Genomic DNA, 17,783 nt, shown 5'->3' with positions numbered 1-17,783 from the left:
CTAGGGGTCAAGAGAATCAGTAGAACTTTCAGACAGAGCTGTAGAGACAAGTGGTAAGCCTTCTATGTTTCGGAAGGTCTTATGTCCTGCAGTCCTTTTATCTTATATTCAGTTTTTGGGTCTGCTGGGGGCCTTGTCCCAGTTTTCAGATAGACATTGTTTCAGTCATGTAGTAGAGATTTCGCAGACGGTTTTAGAGATGTTGATTTAGATTGTGGGACACTATTCCCCATTGTCGTTTTCATATGATTGTTGACCATGTTTCCGTTATATTGTGTTTCTTCCGCATTACTTTGATCATATGGATTATGTGCATGATTATCAGACAGATAGGGGTGTTTCGGGCCTCCATGGTTTGAAATGCTCGTCACGGCCAGGCCCTGGTTCGGGTCGTGACACAAAGTCATCTTTGTTAGAAAACATTTTCTTACCCCCACCCCCTCCCTACACCTCCCTGATATGGACCTTTTCGATATGAATTCAAATTTAATTGAACCTCAATAAATACCGGACATGGATGTTGTACAGGACTCCAATTATAATCAATTTTCACTTTTAGAGTAGAGAGAAAAGTCTATATTAGTATTATTTGTTGCAGAGACTATGACGAAGACATTTCAAGTCAAGAATTGAAAAAAAAAACACCTCGAATTTGATGGAACCAATTTTCCACGGGAATGTACCCTACTAATGGAAGACAGTTCATGACTCCAGACATATTGACATGTTGTTCATATATTTAATGTCACTGATTCATTAAGTCTGACTAGACAAATATTGTGAACCACAAAACAAGCAAAGAAATATCTACTATGGTTACTTCAATGTAATCAATTCCAAAACTGGACATATCCCTTACAGTGCTAGAAATGTGTTATCATCAGCTGATGCACAATGTTGTACTATGCCACATATTTTTTTTTATCAGACAAAATGCAAGTGGAGGGACTAATCAAACTCATCTTGATTTTGACATGACAAGTTTTGGTCCAACATTTCTTTGATTTTTGAGCAACGATTCCTGCATTGACTTGAGATTTTTTTTTTCCCAATTACTTTAACTTCATACTATCAAGTGATTTGAAATCCAATTACAGCAAATTTTCAATAACAATCACGGAGTAAATCGTAGATTTTAGTAGTCAAAAAATATTTTTTAGTAATTGACAACAGTGGCTTTCTTGGAATTGATTACTCCGATTTAAGGTCAAAATATATGTCTACTTGAACTTAATGAATCAGTGGTATTAAATATATGAACAACAGGTCATGTCTGGAGTCATGAATTGTCTTCCATTGGTAGGGTACATTTGATGAAAAATTGATTCCATCAAACTCCAGGTGTTTCTTTTTTCCAATTCTTGACTTAAACGTCTTCGCCAGAGTCTTTCTCTCACCTCTAAAAATCAAAATTGATTTGTAGACTTTTCTTTCTCCTTTAAGAAACTGACAGTCTGGTAGGGTCCAAGGAAAGTCCCCACTCCAAGTTCTAAACACGTTCTTGGAAAATTGGTTCCATCAAATTAACTCGAGTCGTCTTCGTCAAACTTTTCTTCCTTCTTAAAAAAAAGGGCAGCCTGGTGCACAAAGCATCTTGCATTAGTAGGGTCTGCTTCTTTTTGTTCTTCGAAATTGCGATGACTAAGCTTCAACCGCAAGCTAGTCTAGGTAAGCTATATGAATCCTCGCTATTCACTTCACTCCATATTAGCCCATTTGATTTCAGTAATAATTCTACATAGTTAGACGGAAATGTCTTGCAGTTAATATGGTATATACTAGTGATGAGAAGGTTACGGTTATTTTTTCGATATAACACTATTCACCAAAAATGACTTGGTGACCTTCGTGGAATTGCTTACTCCAAAGCAATATTAGTAGATTTTTTCTTTGCTTAATTTTTACTCTATATACCTCATCAAAATTATGCTATTTTAGTGAAGCAATGGATTGTGTAAAACTTGTACACTATTTTTAATGCTATATCCCTTTCTTTGTCAACTTGTTTTCTCCTCATCCTTACCTCATTTGTGCCCCAAACATCAAGCTCTTGCTCTTCTACAATTCAAGCAAATGTTTACCATTAATCCTAATGGTTCTGGTGGTTGTTACAATTCAAAAACTCTTTCATGGAACGAGAGCACAGATTGTTGCTCATGGAATGGAATTCATTGCGACGAGATGATGGGACAAGTGATTGAGCTTGATCTCCTTTGCAGCGGACTGCTTGTCTCATTCCAACAGTAACCTGTTTCAGCTCTCCAATCTCAAATGGTTTGATTTGTCTCATAATGACTTTTCCGGGTCGCTCATTTCAACTAAATTTGGTGAGTTATCTAGCTTGATGCATCTTGATTTGATGTATTCAGGTTTTACAGGTGTAATCCCAGAAGAAATCTCTCACCTTTCTAAATTACAAGTTCTTAGTATATCGACCGTTGATCCGTATGGTCTTAGACTTGGGTCTTACAATTTTGAACCGCTCCTTAAGAACTTGATCCAATTAAGAAAGCTTCACCTTGACTCAGTGAGCATCTGTTCCACCATTCCTCTGAATTTCTCATCTTATTTAGCAACTCTATGGCTTCCAAGCACGCAGTTACGTGGGGTATTGCCCGAAAGAGTTTTCCACCTTTCCAACTTGGAACACCTTGACTTATCATTCAATTCCCTAACTGGTCCGATTCCATCCAACGTAAGTGGACTCCAAAACCTACAATTACTCTACTTGTCATCAAACTACTTGAATGGGACTATACCTTCCTTTATATTCTCCCTCCCGTCTCTACAATTGTTAGACTTGAGAAATAACTCTTTCAGTGGCAAAATTCAGGAGTTCAAGTTCAATAATACATTGGAATTCGTTTCTGTAAAACAAAATCAGCTGCAAGGTCCTATTCCAAAGTCACTCCTAGACCTGCAGGACCTCAAATTAAAGACTGCTAAAAACTGGACATATACCTTACAGTGCTATTATATCCGAATGCACAGTTTGTTGCTGAGAAGGCTAGAAAACAAGGAGGTATACCGTAACTACGGAGAGCAAAACATACTGTAGACAAATGAAAACAAAATTTGATTGAGTCAGAAAGGAAGAAAATTCATGACTTATATTTTGCAAGGGGCAGCCCGGTGAGCAAAAGCTCCCGCTATGCGCGGGTTCCTGGTATGGACTGGATCACAAGGGTCTATTGTACGTAGCCTCACCTTATATTTTGCAACGGGTTGTTTTCCAAGGCTTGAATCCTGATCTCCTAGTCGCATGACAGCAACTTATTAATCGGTTTCTCCAGGGCTCCCCCTCTTAAAAGAGTCTATAAGAGCATTAGTTGGTGTATAGACCGGCAAAAACCTCTCAAAAGTCTAAAGTTCAGAAAAGTTTGATTGGCCAGAATGAAAGAGTAACAATTGGTATATAGACTTTGAGTAAAACAACATTTCAAGTCAAAATTCAAAAGAAGACTTGATTGGTTAGGATAATAGTGTTGGTTGGTGTATACACCTTGACTTCCAAGTCAAATATCCAATTTTTTTCCCCACCAAGTTCATGATACAATATTCTTGAATATGAATGATTTTTTGGTATAAATAATCTTAAGGTAAACATCATTGGTTTGATAATGTGCTGAAAGGTTAGTTTTCTTGGAAATAGGACACTTTTTTGGAGTGAAAAAGTTCGCGTTGAATGCCAAATGGGATCAGAAGCAAGTTTGTATCTGCAAAAGAAACGACTTCACTATCTAATGGGATAACTCTATACTAATAAGATATAGATACGTATAAGGGACAAACAAGAATCGAAAATGGAACAACTGCTGGAAGACAGTTCAGTTGCAGCTAGACATATAGAAAGAAACTTAACACTGATGGTTCTTCCATCGATAACCATGGGATAGGAGGTACACCAGGTGTGCTTATTAATAGTAAAGATCAGAGAATGGGTTATTGGATGTATGAGGGACATGCCTAACGCAGCTAACAACATAATCGAGTTACAAGTTGTTATGCAGGGATTAAAAATTGTAGCGGAGAGCAACTTGATGCCACTAGAAATCTCCACGGACTCAAAATCAAAGCGGTTACTCCTATACTAAAAACTGGACATATCCCTTACTGATACGGGTATGACCACGAGGATGCACGTATGTGAGAATGCGTTGGACCCGTCCAATAAAGAGTCCAAGTGAAGTGTGGAGAAGGCCTTGAATCACACCAAAACCGACCCTAAACTTGCACTCCAAGGGCGCCCTTGGTCACATTTAATTAAAGGGACCTTTTGGTCATTTTACCTATTATTTGTAATACACTATAAATAGAATGATTTAGGGTTTTAGTCATTGGTTTTGATTGAATATTGAAAGTTGTAACATTGAAACACGCTCTCTTGAGAGAATGGCCTCTTGGCCGAAACATAGTAACTAGGAAAATCAACTTGAGTGTGGAATCACTCGTGTTGGATTCAAGCTTGGAAATGTTGGATGCTTGGGAGATCCAGGTCCCTCTTGTTTCAACGTAAGAGATAGGTGAACCATTGTGTGTGGTGTTAAGGGTCCAAGAGTGGAATAGGCTCTTGGGTTCTTAAGATTACATCTTTGTAGTCTATCTATCTATCCCTTTGTTTCTTGTAGCCGTGTGTTTGTTGTTCTTAATAATATTGTTATTGTTCTTCGTGTTCTTCATTCTCGTGTTGTTAATCTACTTTTTTGTCCACTGAAAATAGGTGTTAATCACCTCATTACATTGTGTTCTTGTTGTAGATCTTGAATCCGAGAGGGGTCACTCAAAGTGTCCTCGGTTCTCTTGAACTTGTGGACTGTTTTGAGTGTTTATTTCATGTTTCCGTTGTTTATCTTGTATCACTTACAGTGCTATTATATCCGAATGCAGGTTGTCGCTGAGAAGGCTAGAAAACTTAAGATCCCTCATTTAACGTAACGATTGATTCAAGATTTAATAATTTATATATTGGTTCTATCCTAATTAATAAATTCCACATTAAATTAAATTTCATAAGTGAAAAGTACAAATTGTAGTTCATAGGATTAAATTAAATTTCATAAGTGAAAAGTACAAATTGTAGTTCATAGGCTCACCATCACTAGTCAAGCTAGCTAATGAGTTGTTCTTTCGGGCGGGAAGTAGACTGGTCTCTACGGCGTACATCAATTAGAAATTCTTTCTTGCTTTTCAATGAAATAAAGTTTCATTGTCTAGTTTATATATATTTGTAAAGTCAATTTTAGGCATAAATTTTGCTTCTAGTTTTGTTGTGTTAGTAACTTCTTAAGTTGAATACCTGGAAGTTACTCACTAATATCTTTTCATTATCGAATCAATTTTATGTTCAAATTTTACAACCATCCTCGAAAACCAGACTGGATAGTGAGTTGACAACATTATGTATATTATGGATAGTCCAATAACCAGACCACAACCGAAACCCATGAGAACCGCTTGCCAACTGATCAAATCTCCTTCTTCCTCTTCATCATCATCTAGCTCAACTGGAGTTGTCGGTTGCGGTACCCCATCATCGCCACCACAATCTTTTGAGAGGGGCAATCCACGTAACCCATCATTCCCTTGGTATGAGCTTTTCTCAAACGTATCAAATTGTTTTCCTTTGGGAATGCATCCAACAAGATGATTATGAGAGAGATTTAAGACTGCAAGAAATGTGAGGGATGCAAGCTGCTGTGGAATTTCACCGCCTATTTTGTTGGATGACAGATCCAACGATTCAAGTACGGATAATTGGTGCAATGATGCTGGTATAATACCTTCCAAGCCATTATGAGATAGGTTCAGCATACGGAGTGCAACGAGATCTCCAATAATGCTTGGAATATGACCTTCAAATCGATTCCTTGAGAGATCGATAATCATATATGTAGTCAAAACTCGAGGAAGTTCCTGATCCAGTCCCTTTGTTGTAACTATCAAGATATTCGCATAATTACCAGAATAATCACCTGCTATATACTCTCGGGTTCCACTGTTCTCACCAATTTTTTTTATGGCTTGAAAATTCTCGAAAAGGCTCACTGGTAAATTTCCACTGAATCCATTGGATGAGAGATCTATTACTCGAATTTTAGGAAATAAGTTGTCTGTCCTTGAATCACTTATAGGGCCGTGCAACTTATTTGATCTCAAACTTAAAATCTTCAAACCAGGAAGGCCTCCCAACCAACTTGGAAATGTGTCATTCAACTCATTGTTGCCTAAATCAAGGAATTCCAAATTTCTGCAATTGATCAACGATGGCGGAACTTTCCCCTTCAGCTTATTCCCGTACAAGTTAATGATTCTGAGTTGGTTTTCAGTACTAAAAGTTGTATTAATCGTCCCGCTAAGAATATTGTTGTTTAAACCCAAAACCTCAAGATCACTCATCTCACCCAAACATTGTGGGATTGTTCCGTTCAAATTATTACTTCCCAAATCTAGCATTATCAGTGTTTTCAGATTGCAGACAGCTGAAGGAATCTGTCCGCTGAAATTATTTTGAGAAAGAGTAAGAAATTGTAGATCCGGCTTGTCTAGGAGTGACTCTGGAATAGGACCTTGCAACTGATTTTGGTTTACAGAAATGACAGCCAATGTTTTGGACTTGAACTCCTGGATTTTTCCACTGAAAGAGTTATTGGTCAACTCTAAATATATTAGTGACGGGAGGGAGAATATCCAGGAAGGTATAGTCCCATTCAAGTGGTTTGATGACAACAAGAGGAATTGTAGATTTTGGAGTCCACTTACGTTGGATGGAATTGGACCAGTTAGGGAATTGTACGATAAACGAAGGTATTCTAAGTTGGTCAAGTTGGTCAAATCTCTTTCAGGAATGGTGGAAGAGATGTTCAGATATTCAAGGTCAAGATATCTTAATTGGGTCATGTTCTTAAGAAGCAGTTGAAAATTGTAAGGCCCAAGTCTAAGCCCATATGGATCAACAGCCGATATAGTAAGAAATTGTAATCTAGAAATGTGAGAGATTTCTGCTGGGATTAAACCTGTAAAACCTGAATTCCACAATTCAAGATGCGTTAAGCTAGATAACTCACCGAATTTAGTTGAAATGAGCGACCCGGAAAAATCATTATAAGACAAAGACAGTTGTTTGAGACTGGAGAGCTGAAACAGGCTACTGTTGGTATGAAATTTGCCTTGAAGTCCGCTGCAAAAGAGGTCAAGATCAATTACTTGTCCCGTCATCTTGTCACAATAAACTCCATTCCATGAGCAACAATCAGTTCTCCTGTTCCATGAAAGAGTTTTCGGATTGTAACAAAAATCATCAGAAGCATTAGAATTAATGGTAAACATTTGCCTGAATTGCAGAAGAGCAAGAGCTTGATGTTTGGGGCACAAATGAGGTAAGGATGAGGGAAAAGCAAGTTGACAGAGAAAGGGATAGAGCATAAAAAATAGTACAAGTTTTACACAATCCATTGCTGCACTAAAATGATGAAAACTAATTAAGTTGGTAGAGAAGAAATCAAGAAATGTTGCTTTGTTTGTGTATTCAATAATTTTGATTAGGTATATATAGTGCAAAAATGGCAATTTAGAATTAATCATTTGATGTGTCACACAAATGAATGCAGGAAACTATCAGTAGTTCACATTGTCAAGTCAATGCATTTTTCTGTTTCAGTCAATTTTAGGCAAAAAGGTCGTTGTTTTGGTTCCCTTTAACAACCCTCAAACAAACAAACACACACACACAACTTCCCTTTTTATTCTCGACTTCTCTTCTCACGATACACATGTATGTCAACATATTCACCTTGTGTTTGTTAACAAATTCAAATTTTAAGTAAAGAATGAGACTTTGTTCCAATGAATATATCAAGCTCAATTCAGATGCTTATTTAAATAGTAAAAGTTATCATATCATGTAAAAAAAATAATAATAGAGAATAGATTTGTGTTCCAATGAATAATAATAAAGTTATTTAAGTAAATGTTTTCTCTGTGTCTCTATTCAATAGTAATTTTTATTAGGTACATATAACGCAAATTAAACAAAGACAAATTTACTACCGGTTACCTAGTCATTTTCAGTCAATTTAGACTTGTCAATTACATATGCACATTCAATGTATAAAGACTAAAACGAATTTCTATTGTTCTTATCCTTGTCTAGATTGTTTTATCTTGAGCCGCGGTCTATCGGAAAAAGCTTCACCTTGGAGGTAGTGCTATGGACTGCGTACACTTACCGTCCCCAGACCCCATGTAACGCCCCGATTTTCTGAACCGAAACGCTACACGGTGCTCATAACTCCAAAGGACCACAAGCTAACCCATGACTAATATCTGTACCTGTAAAGTGCATAATATCTCATAAAATATGCGAAAACATGAACTGTAAGACCATAATGTTCAATACTGATACATAAATACTGAAGTCTGAACCTCTAATCTGACATCTAGTCCAAAAGCCTCTAACTGAACTGAATAAGGAGTTGAAGAAACATGTCTCCAACTAACTCCATGAACTGAAAAACTAATCTGAAATACTGTAATAAAGTAATAATAATATTGTCCTCGAATGAAGAGGAGCACTGACTGCTGAAATCTGCAATGCTACTGCTGCTCTAAAACTCGTGCCTCTGTACCTATGGTGTCAAATAAAATGCCATAGCGTGAATGCGTCAGTACGACTGAATGTACTGAGTATACGAGTGAGGTAGGCTAAATGCAAAGGGTTTTATATGCATGAACAATGCTGACTGATATGAACGTGAGAATACATACATACATACATACATAACTGAAACTAAACTCGTGGTGATACTGACTACTGAGTCTGAATACTGACAACATGAGTTTACTGATGCTGAGATACTGAATGACTGAGTTTACTGATATTGAGATACTGAATGACTGAGTTTACTGATATTGATATGTAATTCACTAATAAGTGAGGAACTGATACTGTATTACTGTATTACTGAATACTGGGAGACTAATACTATATTACTGATAAAGGAATGATTGTTTCTTATAGTTCTGATTATGAAGAACTGATTTGATTAACCGTATATAACAATCCTGAAACTGAGCTCATGATAACATGACTACTGAGTATGAATACTGATGACATGTATTTACTGATAACATATCATGAATGATAACTGAATTTTGATAACTGATATATCTAATAACATGAGTTCTGATAACTAATAGCATGAATGATTGTATCTGATAGTCCTAAATCTGATGGAACTAGCTGAGTTCCATACTGTATCTGAGTTGACTGTATCTGACAGTCCTGATATCCTGAAGAACTATCTGAGTTCTTTTATTGAGACTGATACTGAAATTGTGGGAAGTAGTTATCTAACTGACATGCCCCAAATACGCTATAATAGCTAAATTGGGGTCCAATCTCTGCCCTGATTGGAAGGGTGTCAATACCATGCTACTGGTAAGGACTAGCTATGAGTAACCCTCATCTGGCAGGTACTCTAATGAGAATGGTGGGAACCCTTATCTGACAGGTTAAGCCACCTCATCTACCCTCAACTGACAGCTATATTTTTTGGGTACGAATACCCCCAGGAATCGATGGAAGAAAACTGACTTGACTTGACATACAAGAGTACTTGACCAACATTAACAATCCATAATATAGCATCTACAGGGAATTCATAAATCATGTCGTTTTCATAACCTTTTCATATAGCTAACATTATGGTCAATTCTAATATCATGACAAGTCAACAACATATTCATATCACATTAATAGCATAGAAATCATCTTGATCAAGTAGACATGACATAACTTAAGAGACATGGCAAAATCTTGGAGTATGAAGACTAGGTACTTGATCATCATTTATTCGTTGAGGCACATTATCAAACATATGGTAGGCATAGCTTTAGCATGGGAGTCAACTTAAGCACATGGATATGGCATGGAATCATCATTTAGATCACAAATAGGTCAAAGTGCTCAATTCTTCTTCACTTAGGCATTTTAACAAACACCTTGCATGCACTATTTAGGGCATAGGCCTAATGGTCAATTTTATTCACCATTACACCATAATTCAACTCAATTCCACCAACTGAATCCACAAAATATCATGGTATCATGAACAACATGTAAAGATTCAAACTTTATTCATACAACATGGAATTCATGTGAAATCATAAAACATGGAGTAAGTACTTATTAATTGAGAACTCTTAAATCATGAAAACATTATTATGCCTATTCTAGGCATTTCGACGAACACCTTGCATGCACACTTTATGGCATAGGTGTTCTTAATAATTTAGTCATCTTAAACCACCCAATTTCATGGGTTTTAACTACAAGCACACATACTTTATGAGAATCACCCTAAATTAACATCTTGAAGCATAAAAACAACCATCAACATGTACATGATCATATCTCAACAAGACAATCACAATATAGTATTTAAAGCATGGTTCTTGGACTCCTACGGATGAAAGAAATCCGTGGATGAACACTACGCATGCCTTAGGTGGAAGATTCTTGAAGAAATTCTTAGATATGTTCTTGATTCCTTGACTAGGGTTCTTGTTCCTTTGAGAGAAAATAAATTGGCTCTTGAGTTTGAAAAACTTGAATATCATATATTGATTTGATTCTTGTTATAGGTTATGATCTTGAGAGAAATCCTTCTTTTGATGTTAAAGATAAATGGAGAGTTATGTTCTTCAATTGATGGGATTTTGGTCTTCAAATTGAAACCCTAGCTTCAGTTCTTGAGAGGATTTTGAGAAGAGAAGTATATTTTGCTAAACATAAGCCTTAATCCCGTGTTTGGGGTATATATAGGGGTGGAAGATGACCAAAATACCCCTAAGGAACAATTAAGGTCAAATTTGTCCCTAATTGATTGTCTGATAGGCTGAAGTAAATTGATAATAACTTTTTACTCAGACGTCCAAATTGGATGAAACCAATTGAATTAGAAAGAAGACTCAAAGATCTTTCCATTGATATATATCAGCTCTACCGGTTCATTATATACAGGAAGTTATGGTCGTTTGAAGTTGACCCTGAAATGCTGAAAAAAACTGGGTACAAAGGCTATAAGAGGGCTCCGCAGCTCAAACGCCTTTAGCTACTAGTTCGGGCTACCAAACATGCCCTTACACTACTCTAAAAAGTCTGAAACTCACCTGGGATGTACTACAAGCTTGACCAATCGTAACACAGCTTGAAAATCAAAAGACAAAAGTCGGGAAGGTCGCCAAATAAATCCATAAAGTTTGGAAGCATAAAAATGAGACAGTCTTGAGAACTTAGCAAAATATTCTAAGTGTTAGAGCTTGTAAAGCTTAATGAGCTGAATTTTAGACTTAGGATTTTACGGGGTCTTACACCCCACTTGGTGAGAATATACTGAGTACGTTGTTGTTGTTGATATTTTTAAATTTGAAAAATTAAACAGATCATGCTTGAACCTGTTCAGTGTTTGATAAATACTTTCCATATTCAGACTGAAACAGACAAAATGCATTGACTTGAAAATGTGTTTACATTGAATACATAATTTATCAAACAAAGATACTATATTTTTTCCTTTGTAGAGATACATAATTAGCACCAGATACATGTTTTTTGATTTTGGGTCTGTCGAAATGCATAATATATTCACCAAAGATATATTTTTTCCTTTGTAGAGATGCATAATTAGCTCCCGGTATATATATTTTTTGATTTTGGGTCTGTCGAGATACATAATTAGCTCCCCATACATTCAACGAAGATACATAATTAGTTGAAATTTCTGTAATTACTTTATAAGGGTAGGGATTTGTGTAAATATCATAAGTTAAGGTGTATGTTTATGTATTTTTTTTATTTTATAATTTTAGTATGTTTACAAATTGAAACACATAAACCTAAATAATAATATAAAAAATTAAACCGATAATACACAAATCAAAAACCGATAAATTGAACTGAATCAACCTTTACTTTAGACCCCTCGTCTAAAGTAAAGGTTGATTCAAGATTTAATAATTTATATATTAGTTCTATCGAAATTAATAAATTATACAATAAATCAAATTTCATAAGTTAAATACAAAGTTTAGGTAATGAGCTAATGAACGGTTCTTTCGGGGCGGACATCAATTAGAATTATTATTTCTTGTTTTTTTTTTTACTATAAAAATGTTCTCTGAAATTTTCATCAACTATCATGACCCGAACCGGGGCCCAGGCCGTGATGAGCATTCCCAAACCTGAAGGCCCGGAATGCCCTCTGTCTATCTGGTAATCATGCACATAATTCATATGATCAAAGTAATAAGGATTAGACACAATAATAAGGAAACATGGTCAACAATTTAAAATAGTTAAAGGCTTGAAAACATGCCCAACAATATATAATAAACATCTGCAACAGTCTGCGAAATCTCTACTGACATACTATCTGAATAACTGGGACAAGGCCCCCAGCAGACCAAAAATCTTACTGAAATAAATACCTAAATGACTAGGCTTTTCGAAGAAAAGAAGGCTCACCGACTGAACTCTGAGACAACCCTGTCTGTAGACTCTACTGAGGATCTGGACCCCTAGACTGTGCCTCAGTACCTGGGAGGAAGGGGGGGTTAGCACAATTGTACTGGCACGTGAAGCAATCCAATATAGAGTAATTAAACATATATATATATATATATATATATATATATATATATATATATATATATAGAATACGTGAGAGCAAATGTTCATCAAACATTATGCATAAAACAGTTTCTGAAAAAAATATGGGCACCTTCTGAAAACATGTAACCTATCTGTAAATCTCAAACTCTGATCTGTGTATTACTTCTGAGTTAGGTGGTATCCCCTACAAGTCTGATATTCCACGGGCGATATGGAATCCACCATTGACTCGGCGGGGAAGCCTCCAACCCGAGTATGCCGCAAAGGTTAGAGTTCCTGAATCTGATACGCCATATGACACTTAAGTCAGCGTATAATAATATGCCCGGGTTGGCAAACCACGATTTTAGGAAATGAGTTGCTTGAAATCAAGCCCTCTTCAGGGAACCACCTAACATCTCTGTATTCCCATTTTTAACCTTTTCTGTACATGCAACATTCTGAATGTCTAAAATCATGATAGTCTGAAATGTTTATTAGTCTGATATGACATTGGTATGAATTGGTATCGTCATACCAAGACTTGCAAGTCATGATTTCTGAGACATAATATATTAAGCTAAATCTTTCATTTAAAGCATAATTTAGACCAAAAAAAACATGCAACTGATATAGAAGATTTCGTGTTTCGAAACTCAAGTCAAAATCATGCAAAAACTACATCAACATATGGTGGTCTAGTGCCTTTAGAAAATCCATGCACTCTTTCATTACATGCATTATGAACATTAAACATTCATGCTAGATTCCCTCTTTAGTGATTTAAAACCACCTTTAAATCATAACAAGAGTTCAATCATTTCAGATAGTGCTTTTCAAGGATGCATTGCAAAACAATTCATATGCTATGAGAAATCTGAAAAAAATTCATAATAAGAGGAAATTCACCAAAAATCATGCTCTCAACAAGAATTCATTCTTAAATACATGATTTCATACATTCATATTCTCAAATCACTTTGGGGAAGATCAAAAGACCAAAATAATGATGTTAAAACATTTAATACATGAATATATATAGCTTCAAAAGCCCCATTCTAAAACATAATTTTTCTATGCCCATGAGAAATTAGAAAAACCCTGTGTACCTCTATTTCAGAAAATAATGGGTGCTTCTTGAAGCCTGTGGATTGGGGATTTCGAATCTCTAATCAATTTTGAAAACCCACGGTTGAATCTTGATTTATTTGGGTTTTTAGTTTGAAACCCTTGGGAGTGTTATTGAGAATTTTTAGATGAATGCGGATGTATTTTGGAGAATTGGGGACTGAATTTCGTGTTTATGGCTGAATAAGGGTGGGAAAAGGACCATTTTGCCCCAAAGACGGAGTGTTCACTTGAAACCATTTCATAGGCTCCACATATGATATCGCCTATATTTACATAGGCTCCGCCTATGCTATCGCTTATATTTACATAGGCGCCGCCTATGCTATCGCATATGCTTTCCAGTGGCCATGTGCGATTGGTTAGGCGACGCATTCTACTTTGAAAGGCCATAACTTCTTGCTCGGGTGCCGGATTTTAGCAAAATTGGTATCGTTGGAAAGCTAACTCGAAAACCTATCATTTTACACATAGTAGGCTTTCTTATTCGACATATACAAAGAGTCATGGTCAATAAAAGTTGACATAAATTATAATGTCCACTTAAACTTAATCGATCGAAGTAGTTTTCAACTCGTCCTTGAGTCAAAGGACCTCTATGGTCTAAATTCAAGATTGAATGGATTTACATACTACATAAACATGCCAAATTGGCATAGGATTTAAGGCTCTGGGATTATTAGCGCATCAGGGTCATGGTTTTTATTCTAGCCCGAAATACGGGGTGTTACATCAACATGAGGAGATCGTAATACAATATATAAGGTATTGATTTGACCATTTTGGGAATTGGATGATAAAGAAAGGGTTTCCAAGTTGGAAAGGTCAAAAACTCTTTCAAGAAATGTCTCATGTAATTCTGCACCTGGAAGCCATAGAGTTGTTAAATAAGAAGAGAAATTTAGAGGAATGGTGGAAGAGATGTTCACTGAGTCAAGGTAAAGCTCTCTTAATTGCGTCAAGTTCTTAAGGAGCAGTTCAAAATTGTAAGGCCCGAGTCTAAGACCATACGGATCAACAGTCCATATACGAAGAGCTTGTAATTTAGAAAGGTGGGAGATTTCTGCTGGGATTAGACCAGTAAAACCTGAATCCGACAAATCAAGAAGGGTCAAGCTAGATAACTCACCGAATTTAGGTGAAATGAGCGACCAAAAAAAATCATTATAAGATAAAGCAAGCCGTTTGAGATTGGAGAGCTGAAACAGGCTACTGTTGGTATGAAATTTGCCTTGAAGTCTGCTGCAAGCGAGGTTAAGCTCAATTACTTGTCCCATCAGCTCCTCACAATAAACTCCATCCCATGAGCAACAATCTGTGCTCTTATTCCATGAAAGAGTTGCTGGATTGTAACAATCACCAGAAACATTAGGATTAAAGGTAAACATGTGCTTGAATTGTAGAAGAGCATGAGCTTGATGTTTGGGGCACAAATGAGGTAACGATGACAAGAAAGCAAGTTGACAGAGAAAGGGATATAGCATTAAAAATAGTACAAGTTTTACGCAATCCATTGCTGCACTAAAATGATGAAAACTAATTAAGTTGGTAGAGACGAAATCAAGAAATGTTTGCTTTGTGTCTCCATTCAATAATTTTGATGAGTTATATATAGCAAAAATTAAGCGAAGAAAAAATCTACTACTACATGTTGCTGTGGAGTAATCAAATTCAAGAAGGTCACCAAGTCACTTTCAATCAAATTTAAGTTGGCAATTGCATAATTGATTATTCAGTTGAAAACATCACAATCCCAAGTCTACTTTCTACTTTGTTTTCACTGCACATTCAAGAGAGAATAAATTTGTGTTCACTTGATGTGTTATTAATAATTTTAATTTATTATGTCATATTCTTAAAGTTGGAAAATTAAACAAATAAGCATCTAGTTCCTCCTCGAACTATGGCCAAAGTTACTACGACACACTCCAACTTCACAAAACGAAGAAAATTTGCTACTGTTGCTTTGCAGTAGTCAAGTTTAGGAAGCTCACCTAGTTACATATGCACATTCTCTGGTGTATAAATTTTGACAAAAATCTATAACCATCCAAATGTGTCATACTATATTATATGTGAAGACTATTTAATTTAACAGTAGTTAAGTAAGAAATAGTTAAAAGAGTCTTAACAGTAAGAAAAAGGGCAGCCCGGTGCAGTAAAGCTCCTGCTATGCGCACAGTCCCGGTATGGACCAGACCGCAAGGGTATACTGTACGCAGCTTCACCTTACATTTTGCAAGGGGCTGTTTTCCGAGGCTTGAATCCCGACTTCTTAGTCGCATGACAGCAATTTATTAACCAGTTTCTCCAGGGCTCTCCTCTTAAAAGAGTCTATAAAAACATTAGTTGGTGTATAGACTTTGGCAAAAACCTCTCAAAGTCTAAAGTTCAGAAAAGTTTGATTGGTCAGAATGAAAAGGTAACAATTGGTATATAGACTTTGAGTAAAACAACATTTCAAGTCAAAATTCCAAAGAAGACTTGATTGGTTAGGATAATAGTGTTGATTGGTGTATACACCTTGACTTCCAAGCAAATATCAAATTTTTTTCCCCACCAAGTTCATGATAAATTCATTGGTTTGATAATGTGCAGAAAGGTTACTTTTTCTTGGAAAAAGGACACTTTTTGGAGTGAAAAAGTTCGCGTTGAAGGCCAAATGGGATCAGAAGCAAGTTTGTATCTGCAAAAGAAACGACTTCACTATGTAATGGGATAACTCTATACTAATGAGACATAGATACGTATAAGGGACAAACAAGAATCAACAATGGAACAACTGCTGGAAGACAGTTCAGTTGCAGCTAGAAATATGGAAAGAAACTTAACACTGATGGTTCTTCCATCGATAACCATGGGATAGGAGGTACACCAGGAGTGCTTATTAATAGTAAAGATCAGAGAATGGGTTATTGGATGTATGAGGGACATGCCTAACGCAGCTAACAACATAATCGAGTTACTAATTATTATGCAGGGATTAAAAATTGTGGCGGAGAACAACTTGACGCCACTAGAAATCTCCACGGACTCAAAATCAAAGAGGTTATTCCCATACTAAAAACTGGACATATCCCTTACTGATATGGGTACGACCACGAGGGTGCACATTTGTGAGAATGCGTTGGACCCGTCCAATAAAGCATCCAAGTGAAGTGTGGAGAAGGCCTTGGATCACACCAAAACCGACCCTAAACTTGCACTCCAAGGGCGCCCTTGGTCACATTTCATTAAAGGGACCTATTGGTCATTTTACCTATTATTTGTAATACACTATAAATAGAATGATGTAGGGTTTTAGTCATTAGTTTTGATTGAATATTGAAAGTTGTAACATTGAAACAAAGAGAATGGCCTCTTGGCCGAAACATAGTAACCAGGGAAATCAACTTGAGTGTGGAATCACTCGTGTTGGATTCAAGCTTGGAAACACTGTATGCTTGGGAGATCGAGGTCCCTCTTGTTTCAATGTAAGAGATAGGTGAATCATTGTGTGTGGTGTTAAGGGTCCAAGAGTGGAATAGGTTCTTAAGATTACATCATTGTGTAGTCTATCTATCTATCCCTTTGTTTCTTGTAGCCGTGTGTTTGTTGTTCTTAATAATATTGTTACTGTTCTTCGTGTTCTTCATTCTAGTGTTGTTAATCTAGTTTGTTGTCTGCTGAAAATAGGTGTTAATAACCTCATTACATTGTGTTCTTGTTGTAGATCTTGAATCCAAGAGGGTCACTCAAAGGGTCCTCGGTTCTCTTGAACTTGTGGACTGTTTTGAGTGTTTATTTCGTGTTTCCGTTGTTTATCTTGTATCACTTACAGTGCTACTATATCCGAATGCAGGTTGTCGCTGAGAAGGCTAGAAAACTTAAGATCCCTCGTTTTTGATTCAAGATTTAATAATTTATATATTGGTTCTATCCAAATTAATAAATTACACATTAAATTAAATTTCATAAGTGAAAAGTACAAATTGTAGTTCATAGGCTCACCATCACTAGTCAAGCT

General features: G+C 36.3%; 1 protein-coding gene and 1 pseudogene across 1 annotated transcript; one reads left to right on the top strand and one right to left on the bottom strand.

The window, feature by feature from the left end:
- Window positions 1-2,073: 2,073 nt before the first annotated feature.
- Window positions 2,074-3,058, top strand: LOC124886520 (receptor-like protein Cf-9). Its single transcript, XM_047395304.1, has 2 exons — window positions 2,074-2,243; window positions 2,341-3,058. Exons 1-2 carry the CDS (start codon window positions 2,074-2,076, stop codon window positions 3,056-3,058), a joined length of 888 nt encoding a protein of 295 aa, XP_047251260.1.
- Window positions 3,059-4,998: 1,940 nt separating this feature from the next.
- LOC107878989 lies at window positions 4,999-15,291 on the bottom strand (annotated as a pseudogene).
- Between the last annotated feature and the right edge of the window lie 2,492 nt (window positions 15,292-17,783).

The sequence above is a fragment of the Capsicum annuum genome, chromosome 8 (assembly GCF_002878395.1).
Source record: "Capsicum annuum cultivar UCD-10X-F1 chromosome 8, UCD10Xv1.1, whole genome shotgun sequence".
NCBI classification, from domain to species: domain Eukaryota; kingdom Viridiplantae; phylum Streptophyta; class Magnoliopsida; order Solanales; family Solanaceae; genus Capsicum; species Capsicum annuum.
This window is presented reverse-complemented; position numbering and strand designations above follow the sequence as displayed.

What these genes read in the sequence shown, in the direction of transcription:
- LOC124886520 (XM_047395304.1), top strand. Translation starts at nt 2,074, where the DNA reads ATGTTTACCATTAATCCTAATGGTTCTGGTGGTTGTTACAATTCAAAA. An exon ending in CTGCTTGTCTCATTCCAACA is followed by an intron (nt 2,244 to 2,340) that starts GTAACCTGTTTC and finishes TGAGTTATCTAG; the next exon opens with CTTGATGCATCTTGATTTGA.